A 17,175-nucleotide genomic window follows, 5' to 3' on the forward strand; every position below is an offset into this window, starting at 1 on the left:
TCCATAGAATATTAGAGCTCCCTATGATTCTCACCTAGCAGAGGCGCCGCTACTACACACAACCCCAAACTTCTACTCCATTAGCCAAGAGCTTTTCTAGGGATTTTCAGATATAAAACAATGAAGCTGATCACAAGAATTCTACCAGAATTAACGGTAAAATTGGTGAGGAAATTAGCAACAAGCAAGTGATACTCAACAACTATGTCAAAACATCTGTGAAAGAATCCGATATGTCGCTGAGAACTTCCAAAATTCAGATCAAAATTCCCAGCGGTTGCGACGACGCCGTTTTGGTGAAGAATCTCTACTTATCCATCGATCCTTTTATTCTTGGCCTCATGAAGAATCAGGAACTCGATTCACCTTCTTTCACGCTGGATTCAGTAAGTTTAGTTTTTATTCTGTAAGTTTAGTTTTTTTAAGTTAAATTTTTCTTGTTGAAGTTAATTTTTCTTCTGGTTGGAATAGAATTTGTTATACATGTCTTGATTTAAATTGGGGCCCTTAATTTTTTATTTTATTAAAAAAATAGACTTATAATACAATATTGTGTAGATGATCTCATTGGAATATAACAGTAGTATTTTTTCGTTTGATGAATAGTTTGAGATTTTGGGGAGAAAAATATAAACTGTATCTTTCTATTGATAAAATGTTTGCTATGTCTTTTTGATGTTTCTGCAGAGGTCTTGTTTGATGAATAGTTTGAGATTTTGGGGAAAGAAATAAAAAATGTTATCTTTCCATTGATGCAATGTTGGTTGCATCTTTTTGTGTTTGTTGACCTTTTTCTGGTGACAGCCTATTTATGGATTTGGAGAGTCGAAAGTACTGGATTCGTCTCATCCAATTTCAAGACGGGCGAGCTAGTTTGGGGGTTTACTGGCTGGGAGGAGTATAGCCTTATTAAAGATCCAAACCAATTGTTTAAGGTTCAAGATAAAGATTTGCCCCTCTCTTATTATACAGGGATTCTTGGTGAGTTTCTCGAGCCCCTTGTGATTATCGACTTCAAATTTCACGCTTGATTCATGCTTCCTAGTGATATTTGTCTGATCTAGAACTAGTTGTTTGTGATTCTGCAGAAGTTATGTATGCAGTTAAACTGTTAACGAAAACGAGCTGTTGATGAACTATATAAGCTTGAATTAATAGATTGGGAAATGCTGGATTTGTAACGTTTATCTTGATAGTTTCTGAAAAACAACAGTAGGAGATGTACGAACTTGAGACTGAAAATCAACGTGTTTCGCGTTATCATTTTAGGCATGCCTGCCATGACAGCTTATGTTGGGTTTTTCAGGTTTTGCTCTCCCAAAAAGGGTCTACTGCATCCGGAGCTGTTGGTCAGCTCGTTGGTCAATTTGCAAAGATCGCAGGGTGTTACGTTGTTGGGAGTGCGGGGAACAAAGAAAAGGTCAGAATCTAATGGCTTATCGAAAACTTATTAGATTGTTGGCTAGATTGGTTGTCGATTTATGTGCTATTTTTCTTCTGTGGCAAGTTTATGTTTCACATTAGATGAACAAGTTGGCTTTTGCATTGATGAAGGTCGATCTCTTGAAGAACAAATTCGGGTTTGACGAAGCATTCAACTATAAAGAAGAGCAAGACTATAATGCAGCGTTGAAGAGGTTCTATCATTGCTATAAAAATGTGTATACTTATTTAACATTGAAGAATAGTTAGTAATTTAACACACAATACACATATTTATGTTCTTATATAACAAAAGAATCCTTTTGTATTCAACACAAATTTCATAAAAACTAGCAAAAAACCGCGAAGTTTGGTAAATCAGCTGAGAAAACCACCAAGTATGGATCAGTTCACAATCATCCCACGACTGTGGATAACAAATCCAAATATATAATTTTTTTGGTTAGTTTTTTGATAGAATTTGACCAAATTTTATAGTTTTTTCGGCAATTTATCGTTATGTAGATAATACTCACAAATTTGTGTTGTTGTTAATTAGGTACTTCCCCGATGGCATCGACATCTACTTTGACAACGTGGGAGGGAAGATGCTCGAAGCGGTGCTAAACAACATGAGACTCAACGGCCGTGTTGCACTTTGTGGGATGATCTCCCAATACAACAGCCTTGAGCAGCCCGAAGGCGTCCACAACTTGATTAACGCAATAGTAAAATGGGTCCGTATGGAAGGATTTTTCACTAGCGACCATTACCATCTCTACCCCAAGTTCCTGGAGATGGTTGTGCTTCTAATCAAGGAAGAGAAGATCACATACGTCGAAGACATAGCCGAAGGCATTGGAAGCGCGCTTGGGGCTCTCTTTGGCTTATACTCCGGTCGCAACGTAGGGAAGCTGTTGGTGGTGGTTGCTCGTGAGTAATTCTGTTTTTACCATCGGAAACAAGGAAGGACTTAAATAAGGCTATAATCATGAATTATAAATATATGAACATGAATTTGATGTATTGTTATTAATTTAAACAGGTAGCACCTCCAATCCTCCATTTCTTATTTATCTCTTCCCTTCACTATTCATGGCTCTCATTATTTCATTTTCTATTTAATATATTTATTATAAAACTTAGTCAAAATACGAGATTTATGAATTTTAACTTCCATAGACGTCTCTGGTAGGGATGTCAATCGGGTCGGCCCAGCGGGTTTCAGGCCAACCTTGCCCGAGTTATGGGTCACTCAGGTGCGGGCTAATCAAGTAGTGGTTTTTTTCAGGTTATAGAAGTTCAACCCTAACCCTAAAAACTCGGGTTTCGGGCTAGCCCAACGGGTTAATCGGTTTGCTACCGATAAATTTAACATGTGATCAATCAAATAATGTTGAAAATTAGTTATATTTATAAAATGTAAAACATTTAATAATATTGAATTTGAGATATATGCTTAAATTCAAACATAAACACGATTAAATACTATTGATATTTATGCAAAATAAAACATAAACAAAAGAAATTTCAAAGCATATTTAAGAATTTTAAATGTTCTTCTTAGTGAATTTGAAGTTTCCAATTTATTTTATCTATTATTATATTAATAAAATTTAGTATATAATTTATATATTTAATATAAAGTTGAAAGTTATTTTTTTTAGTTATCTATATTATAAAATAATCAATGAAGTGTTGAATTAGGAGTCAAACAAATCGGGCCAACCCTAATTTACCCCCCGGTGAAGCGCAATTATATTGACTCTTTTGCCCCCCGGCGAGGTCCGTGTTTTCCCTTTTCCTTCACCAAAAAGGCACCGTTGGGAATATTCCGTTTGATTTATGAGGTTTTCAGAATCAAATCTGATTCCTTTATCAAACCCTTCACGTAGTCTTTCGATACAATCTGCGTGTTTCCCTCCATTTTTCATTATGTGTTTTGTTTTGTTTATATTCTAAATTGAAGTATCTTGACATATAATATCATGAAACTTTCCAAGTATTAGTTTATCCCAAGAGCATTAAAATAGTCTAAATTATCACAAACCTTACATTTTATTGTTATTTCACAACTCAGCACAAATATGATATTTTCAGAAAAAATCTTATTATACGTGGGCAACTGTGAAGTGTTTATAATATTTTAGATATACGTTGAAAAGCTACGTTGAAAATCACAATGATTTAGTAAGTGCAAAGTAAGATAAAAAATGCGCGGAAGTTGGTTGGATATGGTGATTGACCTGCCATGGGAAATAGTAGTACTAACAAACAAATTAAGTGTAAAGTTTGTTATATTTTAGACCATTTTTTAAGTTATTGGGAAATACTAAATCTTGGCCTAATTTTGATGATTTTGGAGACCGATATCCCTTTATAAAACAATATGTGTTGGAAAAAAATTGCTTCCTGTTATGTGTTGAAAATTTGGAAGTGCAATAAATTGAAAGGAATAATTTTCATTAACCAAGCGTGAAATACGTTTATTTTTAGATGTGTGGGGATGGTCCGAGGAGTACTATAAAATTGACCATGCTTGTGAAAAATAAATGTTGGATTTATAGCAGCAGACCTTTAATAACAAAATGACTGCGTAGGAGTAATACTAATATAATACTAGTACAATAAATATCAATAATTGATCAACCATTGCCGGCGGATTCAAAATATAATTTGGATAGGAAATTTGTGTTCTCAACTTATCTTAGAGTACTTTAATGAGAGATAAAATTTTGATTCATAATCATAATGTTAGTTTAAAAATACATATTACATCATTAAGGGACGTCGTTGAAGTCTTTTCGACACATGTTCCTCGATAACAATGCAACATATAACGTTTAGAAGACTGCGATATTTTAGTTTAATTTAAGCCCATATAATGGTGGTTGAAAGATGATAAAACTATACTATTATACAAAATTTCAACATGGAAATATTAATATTATAATATTATAATTCAAGAATAATAAATTATTATGTATCTAACAACATCTCCTGCTGTGACTGAATACAAAGTATGAGATCGAAATGTGAACTATTCAGTGGCATTACTTTCACTCAAATTCAAATGTTCTATCCCTTTGACTAGTGTATTCAAGCGTCGATTTCTTTTGACTAGGTCATAGAGAATTTTTTTTAATGAATTAAACAATTTTAAGCAAAGAAAATTTCATTGTTGCCTTCGATTTATTCTACAAAGAAGTTTCTAACATGTATAAAAATGGTAATTCTTTATTGAAGCTTACACAAATTATTTTAGATATAAATTAATACACAAATCAATCCTCACCGTCCATTAAATCAAGATCGATAGGACCAAATTGATCAATCACGAGCCACAAGAACAAATTGCTTTCCCACATTGCGACCAGAAAAGTGTCCAACCAAAGCAGCTGGCGCAGCCTCAATTCCTTCAACAATGAAGTAGTAGAAGACGATGAATCCTTGCATTTGGATTTTCTTTACGATCACATACATCAAGTTATGTGTCGCGTCTGGCTCCTCCTCGTCATACTGCGAAATCGTCCCGCAGGCGGTGATGCGACCGTGGGGTCTAATGTTCGGTAGCACCGCATCGAGAATTTTGCCTCCTACAGTTTCGAAATATATGTCGATCCATTCGGGGAAGTACCTAAATAGTTGTGATTAATTTCATACACTTATTAGAGATAACAAAGTACGGGCCGGGGTTGTGCTCATTAGACCGAAAGAGAAATTTTGATCATAAATATATGTTTTTTGTTTATTTATGTGGCTAGCCAGGGCCATATGGGCTATATGTATATATATATCTTTGGATTGGACCGGCCCGACCCGACCCAATATCTTGTTGGCCCATAATCTATATGGTCATATCAGTTAATTATATATGTAAAAGAAATTAATTAATTTTGTCACTTTATATATATACCCCTTTATGGCTTCATTCAGGTACGATTCTTCATTGTAGTTGAATGCATCATCAAACCCCAATATGTTCTTCAAAAGGTCAACCTTGAACAAAGTAATATATATAAATAAATTAACTCTATAAAATATAAAGTAATTACAGCCCCAGTATGAAGATAATTGCTGAGGTTATTTTTATTAATATTTTTTTATTAAAGATAATGCTTATTGAATATTTTAAACCTTGAATTAGAGTTGACTTTTGACTGTATGGTTATTTATGTTAATTATTACTATTATATTCCATATTCATTTAATCACCAACAAATTATGCAAATTCAAATTGAAAAAAGAAGTTGGTGAATGGATTTTTATAAATTAATTTAAAAGAATAATTAAAAGACATTATGTTGTGATCCTGCGCTTCCAACGACATAACACCTAAATAGCTTAGCAAATTGGCCAACAAGCTAACCTACAACTCCTGATGCAGTCGATATAAAGACGAGTTCAACCTTTTTTGGAGAGCAAATCTCGTAAAATCCAACATATGCATTGATACCGGCCATACCTTCACAAAATGATCGTCAAAATATGCAATGATAGACGCAGAAAATTTCATTTAAAGATTATTACTTAAGTCTAATACTTTTGTTAGCGATGCGTGTATGATGTGGTTATATGTTATTATTGTTAACATTTTAAAACACGTAATTCACAATTGATTTATTCTGATTTTGCTTCCGATTAAGATTTTGAGTTTAAAATGGTTTGATATAATTCTATAACCATAATTCAACCAATGAATTATTTAACAATAAAATTTAACATTAATTTGGTTGATGTCACATTTAATAGTTAAAATGCAAAATCAAATCGAATCAATAGTTTGGTTGCAAAATCAGAACAAATTAATAGTTTGATCGTTTACATGTGAATTTAATAGTTTGGTTGCTAAATAGAACAAATTAATAGTTTGATAATTTACTTATGAATTGTAAAGTCTGTATGCAAAAACTATATTTTGATGAAAATTTATAAATTTATAGGCAAATTATCCTACAATAATATGCACAGACACGATACATACGGCGGCTAATTTGAGAAACAAATTTACCAAGAATTCCATTGTAATAGGAGAGAGGCACATCCACAGAAGGGATTTATAATAAATGTGATGTATATTAAATTCAACCCTACTTATAATTTTCTTTTGTTTCTTGAACTTTGTTTATAGTTTGGCGTATTTATATATTAAATTAAGTGAAAGATATGCTTTAAAATCCCACTAGTCACGAATAAATATATTATTTTCATACGGTTAATTTTTACCGTGAATTATCCAAGTTTATACATTCAAAATATTATTCTCGATTCTCACATAAAATGTGATTTTCACATTAATCCATGAACACAGATAAAGTGATGTAATTATGTTATGACTATGAAAAAAAATACAGTAGAACGTTTAGTGTCTTAATACCTTCATAAATAACTTTATAGCGCCTAAATAAACACTTTATTAAGCCAAAACGTGTAGTTTCTTCATAGCCTCCAATAAATATAGTATAAATTCTCAATTGATCCTTGATCAACACTCTCCTTTTCATTAGCCGTTGCATATTTGCTATTCTTTCTACATCATTGGGTCGAAGACTTGAAGCACAACGACATAAGCTTGATTCTGGCCGTATTCATGGGCCGGCGGTGGGGTCGGTCGGCCCCCCTCGACCCCAATCGCCGTTCATTCCTAGATATGGTTATATGTCTTGGCCATATTAAAATACTAATTTTGTAAATAACTAATGGTTAATTAATCTCATTTTGACTTGATGAATGAGTTAAATATGGATTGACTTGATTAACATGTTAAATATGAATTGAAATATATAGGTTCGGACCAGAAGCGAAGACACTTAATTGATTATTATTGTATAGGACAAAATATGTTTTTTTAATATATGAGCCTAATTTTGGACTTTAAAATACAAGTACTCTACTAATTATTAATGTATAGGATAAAATATGTTTTTTAATAAACGAGCCTAATTTTAGACTTTAAAATAAAAGTACTCTACCTAATTGACAAAATCTATTAATGTATAGGACAAAATATGTTTTTTTAATATACGAGCGTAATTTTGGACTTTAAAATACAAGTACTCTACTAATTATTAATGTATAGGATAAAAATGTTTTTTTAATATAGGAGCCTAATTTTAGACTTTAAAATACAAGTACTCTATCTAATTGACAAAATTTATTAATGTATAGGACAAAATATATTTTTTTAATATACAAGCCTAATTTTAGACTTTAAAATACAAGTACTCTACCTAATGGACAAAATCTTTAAACAGTGGATCAAAATATCTTTTTAAATAAATATGCGAGACAAAATTTAAACTTTAGTCAAACTAAATAAATAATAAGTCTAATATTGTGTCGCATTTTTACGAAAAATTGAAAGTATTGAAAACAACTTTACAAATGTTGTGAGTGAATTAGTCAAATGTAGTGAACTTAATGCCTAATGGCCTATAAATACAATAAATTTTGCCAGCCATAACCTAAAGTCATAAAAGAAAATACAAACTGAGACTCGTTCAGTTTCCCTTATATGGCCTGGTGGGCCCACGTAATTGGATCTTTTTTTCAAGTGTTCAGTGTTGGAGAATTCCGCTGGTGGATAACTTCGACCTGAGCTCGATTAGGATGGTTCTGTCAGGGGCGGCGCCACTGGGGAAGGATCTGGAAGTCGCAGACGGTTTTGGACAGGTGAAAAGTGAAAAATAACTTATATACCTAACTTCATTTTTTCATGTCCTTTAAATGATCATTTAATACCGGAAACACTATATTCAATTTAATTACTCCCTATATTTGTGTAGAGATTATAAGAATCACTACAACTAATTGATTTACTTTATTTTACTCTAAATTCAGTGTTAGGAAAATTAGTTGGGTATGTGGAGGAATGTGAAGTTACGTCGAATTAATTTGTCATTACTCCTTATTGATGTATTGCATATATAACTAATCGATTTAAATCCTTATTATGGTACCACTTGCATCTAATACTTTGTCAATTTTGATTTATAATATAACTAAATGCACGGTTCCTAGAGAGATATTGAACCAAATTTTCAACAAATTCAACATTTATTTATTGAACAATAGAATGGCATACTAAATTTGATTTCATTTTATTTAACCCTTTTTTTATAGTGATGATCCCGTCTTAGTCCGATAATTTCAATAAATTGTTTAATTAATTATAGAATGACTGTCAATGTCTGCAGTTGCTACCACATAACATGCATGTTAAAAATTTGTACACGAAGTTATGTACTAGCCATGTATAATAATAATATTATCATAATTTCTAACCTTTTTTTATTCTAGGTAGGTTAGATAGACCACGAGGAATTCAAAGATATTAGACAAAAATAATAAATTCATGGGCTGACTAATAAACATAAATTTCCTACCCCGTTTGTCCATTATTCTAGGTGGGTTAGATAGACCACAAGGAATTCATGATATTGGACAAAAATAATAAATTCATGGGCTGACTAATAAACATAAATTTCCTTGCATGTTTGTCCATACTATATTTTTTCATAAGTAATATTTAGTTATATTATAAATCAAAATTGACAAAGTATTAGATGCAAATTGTACCATGATAAATATTCGAATCGATTAATATATATGCATCACATCAATAAGGAGTAATGACAAATTAATCCGACCTAACTTCACATTCCTCCACCTACCCAACTAATTTTCCTAACACTGAATTTAGAGTAAAATAAAGTAAATCAATTAGTAGTATAATTCTTATAATCTCAACACAAATATAGGGAGTAATTGAATTGAATTTAGTGTTTCTGGTATTAAATAATCATTTGAAGGACATAAAATTGAAGTTAAGTATATTAGTTATTTTTCACTTTTCACCTGTCCAAAAACCACATGCGACACACGGCTGAGCAGAGCCGCTTCCAGCTCCTTCCTAGCGGCGCCGCCCCTGGCATAACCATCCTAATCGAGCTCAGGTCGAAGTTATCCACCAGTGGAATTATTAGTGACGTAGATGTTTCATATTTTTATTAGTGTGATGGTTGAATTTGTCGTATAATTATTTCACCTACTGACATAGATCAATTTTGTCTTGAACTAGTCATTTCAAGTGATGTTTCAAAGCTAATAAAGATGATTTTTATATTTCTACCGTTGTGGGCTCTATTAGTAAATTATATGTAATTTAAGATTGAAATAGTGTTGCATATATTAATATCACTGAATTTTTCATGATAATAAAACAGTCATTTCCAGCCTTAATTCAACGGGCCCTTGCCCATTAAACGAGTCACAGAGAAAATTTAACCAACAAATCAAATTCTACATTGGGCCATTAAATGCACTATGAATGCCCCTATTTACCAATTCAACCACACCCTTATTTTATAAATAATAACCCTCTCAATCTCAACTCATCTTTGTAGTGCATAGACATCTCATCCGCCACAATCAGAAATCCAAGATGTACGGAACAATGTTCGCTGAGATGACGGTTGACGTACCAGGCAACCGAAGCATGACCTAAAAAATGCTTAATTATGACCTTCCGTGTTTTTGGTTAATTATTAACCATTAGATCATCTAATCCTAGAGCTAAGATTTGGGCTGCATTTCTGGATTTAAACACATACTTATTTTGATCATCTCCCTATATATATATATATATATATGTGAATGTAAATACAAAATATGGGGTGTTTACAACAATTGATCTATGTCAGTAGGTGAAATAATTATGCGACACGTTCTACCATCACACTAATAAAAATATGAAACATCTATGTCAATAATAATTCCGTTGGTGGATAACTTCGACCTGAACTCGATTAGGATGGTTCTGTCAGGGGCGGTGCTGCTGGGGAACGAGCTGGAAGTCGCAGACGGTTTTGGACAGGTGAAAAGTGAAAAATAACTTATATTCCTTACTTCATTTTTCATGTCCTTTAAATGATCATTTAATACCGGAAACACTATATTCAATTTAATTAGTCCTTATATTTGTGTAGGGATTATAAGAATTATACTACTAATTGATTAACTTTATTTTACTCTAAATTCAGTGTTAGGAAAATTGGTTGGGTAGGTGGAGGAATGTGAAGTTAAGTCGGATTAACTTGTCATTACAACCTATTGATGTATTGCATATATAACTAATCGATTTGAATCCTGATTATGGTACCACTTGCATCTAATACTTTGTCAATTTTGATTTATAATATAACTAAATACACGGTTCCTAGAGAGAGATATTGCACCGAATTTTCAACAAATTCAACATTTATTTATTGAACAATAGAATGGCATACTTAATTTGATTTCATTTTATTTAACCTTTTTTTATAGTGATGCTCCCGTCTTTGTCGGGTAATTTCAATAAATTATTTAATTAATTATAGAATGACTGCCAATCTCTGCAGTTGCTTCCACGTAACATGCATGTTAAAAATTTGTACACGAAGTTATGTACTTAACCATGTATGATAATAATAATATTATCATAATTTATATCCTTTTTTATTCTAGGTGGGTTAGATAGACCACTAGGAATTCAAAGATATTAGACAAAAATAATAAATTCATGGGCCGAAATACCTTTTAATGTTATTAGAGTTTCGAAAGTTGTGCAATTCATCACTCCTTTCATTCTAGGGTGTGAGCCCTTTTTAACTCTATCAAGCATACATTTAGTTCCATTTATGAATATTCCACTTTTAAAAGTAGAAAAATACAAGTCTGAATATTCTTTATGTCACGGCCGCCCTTACTAAGGATAGCAAGGACGGGGAAATCGCGACTAAGGGAGGGACTAAGAAGCGGGGAAGAAATGGGGGACGCAAAAAAAAATGGACGTTTAAGGCAAAAGTCAATTAATTTCCACAAGAACAAATGTTTAGACCACAAAACGTTTTAGTTTTTAAAGTAAGCAGCGGAATTCAAAATATCTAAGTGTTTTACACAGGCAAAACCATACGACGTAAAGTAAATTCTTATGACATCAGTTTCAATAAATAGCAGCGGAAAAGAGTTATCAAAAGAGAGTCATAGGATGACGCCTATGTATGAAGACACAACGCATCCAATTTTCCTATGCCGACTCAACATCCATTGCCACATCCCGCTCAACCTGCACATAAGGAAAACATATGCAGGGCTGAGTATTTGATATACTCAGTGAACACGTGCCAAAGTAATTTATATAAGTTATGTCATCCATACCATAGTGAACTCGAGTTTTACGTTTATTTAAAAGAAAATATCACGAGTATCACCAAAACATTTTCATAGACTGGCCAGTCAAACAATCTCCCCACTTTCTCATCACAAACCAACAATCACATCATCATCCACAGTGCCACGAAATTGTGGCCACACTATTCGCCCACGAGACCGGCCGACTAGCTAAGACGGCTCCCGATCCCACCAGTGTACACATTTTCATAGGGTTTGCGGCCCTACTCAGACCCGAATTCGTTTCACACGAAGTCATATAGCCTAACGGAGTAACCTCAGACGAACTAGGCATCAGGCACACAATCTCAACATCAAAACTGTCCATGGCATAACATAACACTTTAAACCACCCTTATAGCTCCACAATCATACTTTAGAAAAATAAAAGAGTTTTCAGTTAAAGAAAGCCCACCTCGCTTGCTTAGATATCACAAAACACAATTCAATGTAACTCTCGCTCCTTGTGCTCACGTACGCACGACAACCCTTATCAACAACACAATAAAATCAGCCCTTCATCACAACCATTATCATGCATGCCCTAACGTTCCTTTCATCGTCTCTTTAATTTTTACCCATCCCAAACGTTTATCAATACAAGGAAACACACCATAGCATGCATCAACGAACAACACATCACTTCATCATAGAATGAGTTCCTTAACACATATGCATCATGTATATCCTTCAAGACTTAACAACAAAGATTATTTTTGTAAGATAGAAATCTGGCAGAACAGCGCAATCATTTTCTAAAAATTATTAAAAATTCATCCGACCTCCGTTGGGGCTGAAATTTTACCAAAATAAAGTAGACACATCAAATATCATACAGTTAAAATTTCACATCAAACTCACATCTTTAGCTCGGTCAAATCAAACTTATCATGGGGAAAAGTACACGTTTAGCATTGATGAGGCTACGAAAAAGCCTTTAGATGTTGAGAATTTGCATGCTATCGATGTAATTAACCCCTTGGTCCAGGAATATCTTGAGACTGACCAGTCAACTTCAACTTCAAACAACTTCAACTTCAAAAAACGAAACTTACTAGACGAGAATACAAATTCTGGCAGAACTGCGCAGTCAACTTCAAATATTCATTAAAAATTCATTTTTTGTCCAAAACGGCTGAAATTTTCACACAACACAGAAAACATCTTGAAATTTACTTAGTTAAAAATTTGCACCAAAATACGAACGTTTGGTCGGTCAAACACACGTCGAAACTTACTGCCCGAACACCACAGTTTTCATGCTTCACAATTTCGAATTAGGGTTTCTCAAATGTTCATCTAAACACATATATTCATGCTTCTAACACATAATCATGATTCAAAAAGATTTCATAATCATATTCTCATATATTCACATAGCATTTACCACAAATCATCCGCAAATTCATTCATATACAACCATAAACGCATACACACATCTTTTCTCGTGCAATCAAACAATTCCCCCCGATTAAAACTTAGATCTACGATCTCTACACTCACTATATGCATGAATGAATCAAAATCAAGGATCCAATGGAAGGGATGAGGAAAAGTGAATCAAATATACCTTTCTTGATCAAAACGAACGGTAGAAACAAAGATTGATGCGATTCTTCGGTGAAACTTGAAGTTTCAACTCCAATTGATGCAAGAACAAGGATGAATGGAGGATTTTTGGAGAGAATGAAGTAGAGGGAGGAGAGAGGCGTGTGAGGAGAGAATGAGGGAGAGGGAGGCGTGTGAAAATAGTGGCTAGGGTTAGGGTTTAGTCTATTTTATGTACTAGGTTTAATTCACACCCAATTAAAATAATTAAATTGTGGAAGGAATAAAATAAAATCCCACAATATGGAGCAAATAAAAATAGGCGTGTGAATGTGGGAGGATTTTGAAATTTGCTGATTTAATTAGCAAGGAAAAATAGAAATACTTACTTGGAGAGAAATATATTCACAACTTAGGAAATAAAATAGTGGGTATTTCACAATTAAGGGAACAAAATAATTTAAATCTCCAAGTAGGAAAAATAAGGGAGGGGGCGTGTATTTTGAAGGCATGGAAGGAATAATATTTAAATCCTCAATTAAATGGGAATAGGATTTAAATTTGGTAATTTTTTTATAGGAAAAGACTCCCATAAAATAGGTAACAAATAAATAAATTTCCACAAGGAAAATAGAAGCATATGGGGCGTGTGGGATGGAGACAAAATAGAAGGAAAATATTCACATCCCCAATTTATTAGGCATAGGTATTAATTTGGCATTTATTTGAATAAAAAAAATAAAATGATTCCACAACAATAGGAAACAAATACAATTTCTCCACAAATAGGGAAGGGGCGAAAATTTGGCTTTAATTTCCACAATGAAATATTTCAAATATCAATTTAATTAGGGTTTGGAAATAAAATGTGGTATGATTTAATTGGATTTAAAATAAAAGAAGGGAATCAATAAGACACCAATTAAATCAAAAGAAATAATTCATCCCCCTATTGAATAGGGGATTTTTCGAAAACTCCCGAAAGAAGTAGGCTAGGGTTCGAATTTCATGTAACACAATTTAGGGATAATTTGGTTTGGATTTAATTTGGATAAATATCCCAAAACAATTAACTAAATCCAAGAAGAGAATATTAATTCCAATAATTGAAGGGGCCGAAAATATCCCATTAAATTGGCTAGAATAAAAATGCATGATCTCACTTAATTAATTCCCCACATTGAAAAATATAAAAATATACAACACTTCATTCCACATCACTCATGGCAATTATTTCACATAATCAACTCAATCACATAAAAACCAATAAATTTCATAAAAGAAGTTTTCACTTGACATCCGCATTAAAAAAAATAAAAGTCACAAAATTTTTGGGATGCTACATCCTACACCTCTTAACAGAAATTTCGTCCCGAAATTTGATCATCTCACATAAACAACTCGGGGTACTTTTCTTTCATTCTATCTTCTAGTTCCCACGTGGCTTCCTCGGAGCCATGGTGTTTCCACAACACTTTCACGGATGCTATCGACTTGTTTCGCAACTCTCGTACCTTTCGATCTAGGATTGCTTCGGGTCTCTCTTCGTAGCTCATGTCGGGGGTCAGGATCACTTCCTCTTGATGAATCACGTGCTTGGGGTCGAACACGTACTTGCGTAGCTGCGACACATGGAACACGTTGTGCACATTCCCAAAACTGGGAGGTAACGCCAAACGGTATGCTACGGGACCTACTTCATCGATAATCTCGTACGGCCCTATAAAACGCGGTTTCAACTTGCCCTTCACTCCAAATCTCACAACTCCTCTCGTCGGGGATACTTTCAAAAATACTTTATCACCAACATCGAATTTGATTTCTGTTCGACGCACGTCAGCATACGACCTCTGCCTATCTTGCGCTTCCATGATTCTCGCACGGATTTGATGCACGATTTCAGTCATTTCTTTGATGGCGCCGGGTCTTAACATCTTCCTCTCGCCAACTTCATCCCAGTAGAGTGGGGATCAACACTTCCTGCCATACAAGGCTTCATACGGCGCCATATCGATCGTCGCTTGATAGCTATTGTTGTAGGCGAATTCGACCAACGGTAGAACAGTTTCCCAACTTTCTCCTCGATCTAGGACAACGGCTCGCAGCATGTCCTCAAGCATTTGGATCGTCGGTCGTCCTCTCCGATTGTCCGTCGGATTGCGGGTGATAAGCCGTGCTAGAGTTTAACTTCGTGCCTAGTTCCCGTTGCAAACTCATCCAAAATTTCGACATGAACTTCGTATCGCGATCAGATACAATGGTCTTTGGCACTCCATGCAGACGTACAATCTCGCTCACGTAGATCTTAGCTAACTTGTCCTATCCATAGGTAATCCTAATCGGTAAGAAGTGCGCGCTTTTAGTAAGTCGGTCGATGATAACCCAAATCGCAGTGTTGCCCTTTTGTAACTTTGGCAAACCCGTCACGAAGTCCATGGCTATGTGTTCCCACTTCCATTCGGAAATCTCGAGCGGTTGTAGTTTCCCATACGGCCTTTGGTGTAAGGCTTTCACTTGTTGACAAGCTAGGCATCGCTCCACAAACGATGCTACGTCTCCTTTCATTCCGTTCCACCAAAAACGTTGCTTCAAGTCTTGATACATCTTTGTGCTTCCAGGGTGAGCTGTATAAGGTGTGTCGTGTGCTTCACTCCAATCTCGTCCTTTAGTACCTCGTCGTTCGGCACACACAAACGTCCATCGAACGTCAAAGCATTGTCCGCCTCTTCACGAAAATGGTCATGTTTCTCGGTTCTCACTTTCACACGTGTCTCTTCCAATTTCTCATCACGTCGCTGCGCTTCTATGATCTTGGTTCGTAAGTCTGGCTCGATCACTAGCATCGCTATTCTTCCTCCTACTGTCTCGGGAGCTTTTACTACTTCCAAGTGCATCCTCTCGAACTCACGTATCAACGTTTCTTCTTGAGTTAGTAACAAAGCCAATTGAGGCTGGTTCTTCCTACTCAAAGCATCTGCGACTACGTTCGCTTTGCCCGGATGATATTGAATACCACAATCATAGTCTTTTACGATCTCTAACCAACGTCGCTGTCGCATGTTTAGCTCCTTCTGCTCAAAGAAGTACTTGAGACTCTTATGATCCGTATAAATCTCACATCTCACTCCATAGAGATGGTGTCTCCAAATCTTTAGCGCGTGCACTACAGCTGCTAACTCCAGATCATGAGTCAGAAAATTCAGTTCGTTCGGTCTCAACTGTCGGGAAGCATAAGCTATCACTTTCCCATCCTGCATCAACATGCATCCTAGTCCTACTTTCGACGCGTCAGTATAGACGGCGAAGTCCTTGTCAGGTTCTGGTACCGCTAGGACAGGTGCTGTAGTCAATTTCTCTTTTAACAGTTGGAAACTCGCCTCGCATTCCGGCGTCCATACCACCTTGATTCCTTTCTTTAACAGTTGTGTCATCGGTCTCGTAATCTTAGAGAATCCCTCTATGAAACGTCGGTAGTATCCCGCCAATCCCAAGAAACTACGGATTTCACTCGGCGTTTTCGGCGACTTCCAATTCTGTACAGCCTCAACCTTTGCGGGGTCTACTTGAATCCCATTAGCCGTCACGATGTGGCCAAGAAAGTTCACTCGAGTCAACCAAAACTCACACTTACTGAACTTGGCATAAAGCTTCTCTTTTCGTAACGTCTCCAACACGGTTTGCATGTGCCATCCATGCTCTTCCTCGTTCTTCGAGTATACCAACACATCATCAATGAAGACTAAAACAAACTTGTCGAGATACTCGTGGAAAACTCGGTTCATCAAGTCCATAAAGACTGCCGGGGCGTTAGTAAGTCCAAATGGCATCACGAGGAACTCATAATGGCCATAACGAGTGCGAAAACAGTCTTAGGCACATCCTCTCGTCGGACCTTTAGTTGATGATACCCCTACCTCAAATCCATTTTTGAAAATACGCCCGCTCCTCGAAGTTGGTCAAATAAGTCGTCGATTCTTGGCAGTAGGTACTTATTCT

At 35.0% G+C, this 17,175-nt stretch overlaps 1 protein-coding gene, 1 long non-coding RNA gene and 1 pseudogene across 2 annotated transcripts; 1 reads left to right on the top strand and 2 right to left on the bottom strand.

Moving 5' to 3' along the window:
* Positions 1–233: 233 nt before the first annotated feature.
* LOC121789295 lies at positions 234–2,514 on the top strand (annotated as a pseudogene).
* A 2,238-nt stretch (positions 2,515–4,752) lies between these two features.
* LOC121789299 (2-alkenal reductase (NADP(+)-dependent)-like) lies at positions 4,753–5,885 on the bottom strand. The gene is made up of 3 exons (XM_042187777.1): positions 5,796–5,885; positions 5,339–5,421; positions 4,753–5,059 (listed from the first exon to the last, which is right to left on the bottom strand). The coding sequence occupies exons 1-3, from the start codon at positions 5,883–5,885 to the stop codon at positions 4,753–4,755; spliced, it is 480 nt and encodes a 159-aa protein (XP_042043711.1).
* A 5,368-nt stretch (positions 5,886–11,253) lies between these two features.
* Positions 11,254–12,652, bottom strand: LOC121789298. The gene is made up of 2 exons (XR_006048019.1): positions 12,047–12,652; positions 11,254–11,527 (listed from the first exon to the last, which is right to left on the bottom strand). It is a non-coding gene; the product is annotated as an uncharacterized LOC121789298 (long non-coding RNA).
* Positions 12,653–17,175: the final 4,523 nt, after the last annotated feature.

This window comes from Salvia splendens, unplaced genomic scaffold (assembly GCF_004379255.2).
Source record: "Salvia splendens isolate huo1 unplaced genomic scaffold, SspV2 ctg202, whole genome shotgun sequence".
In the NCBI taxonomy this organism is placed as follows: domain Eukaryota; kingdom Viridiplantae; phylum Streptophyta; class Magnoliopsida; order Lamiales; family Lamiaceae; genus Salvia; species Salvia splendens.

Bases quoted from the DNA above. Each gene is read 5' to 3' on its own strand.
- LOC121789299 (XM_042187777.1), bottom strand. From the start codon at position 5,885: ATGGCCGGTATCAATGCATATGTTGGATTTTACGAGATTTGCTCTCCA. The intron at 5,422-5,795 runs GTAGGTTAGCTT...ACTTTGTTCAAG, and splicing joins TATCGACTGCATCAGGAGTT to GTTGACCTTTTGAAGAACAT. The intron at 5,060-5,338 runs GTATATATATAA...ACAACTATTTAG, and splicing joins CTGAATGAAGCCATAAAGGG to GTACTTCCCCGAATGGATCG.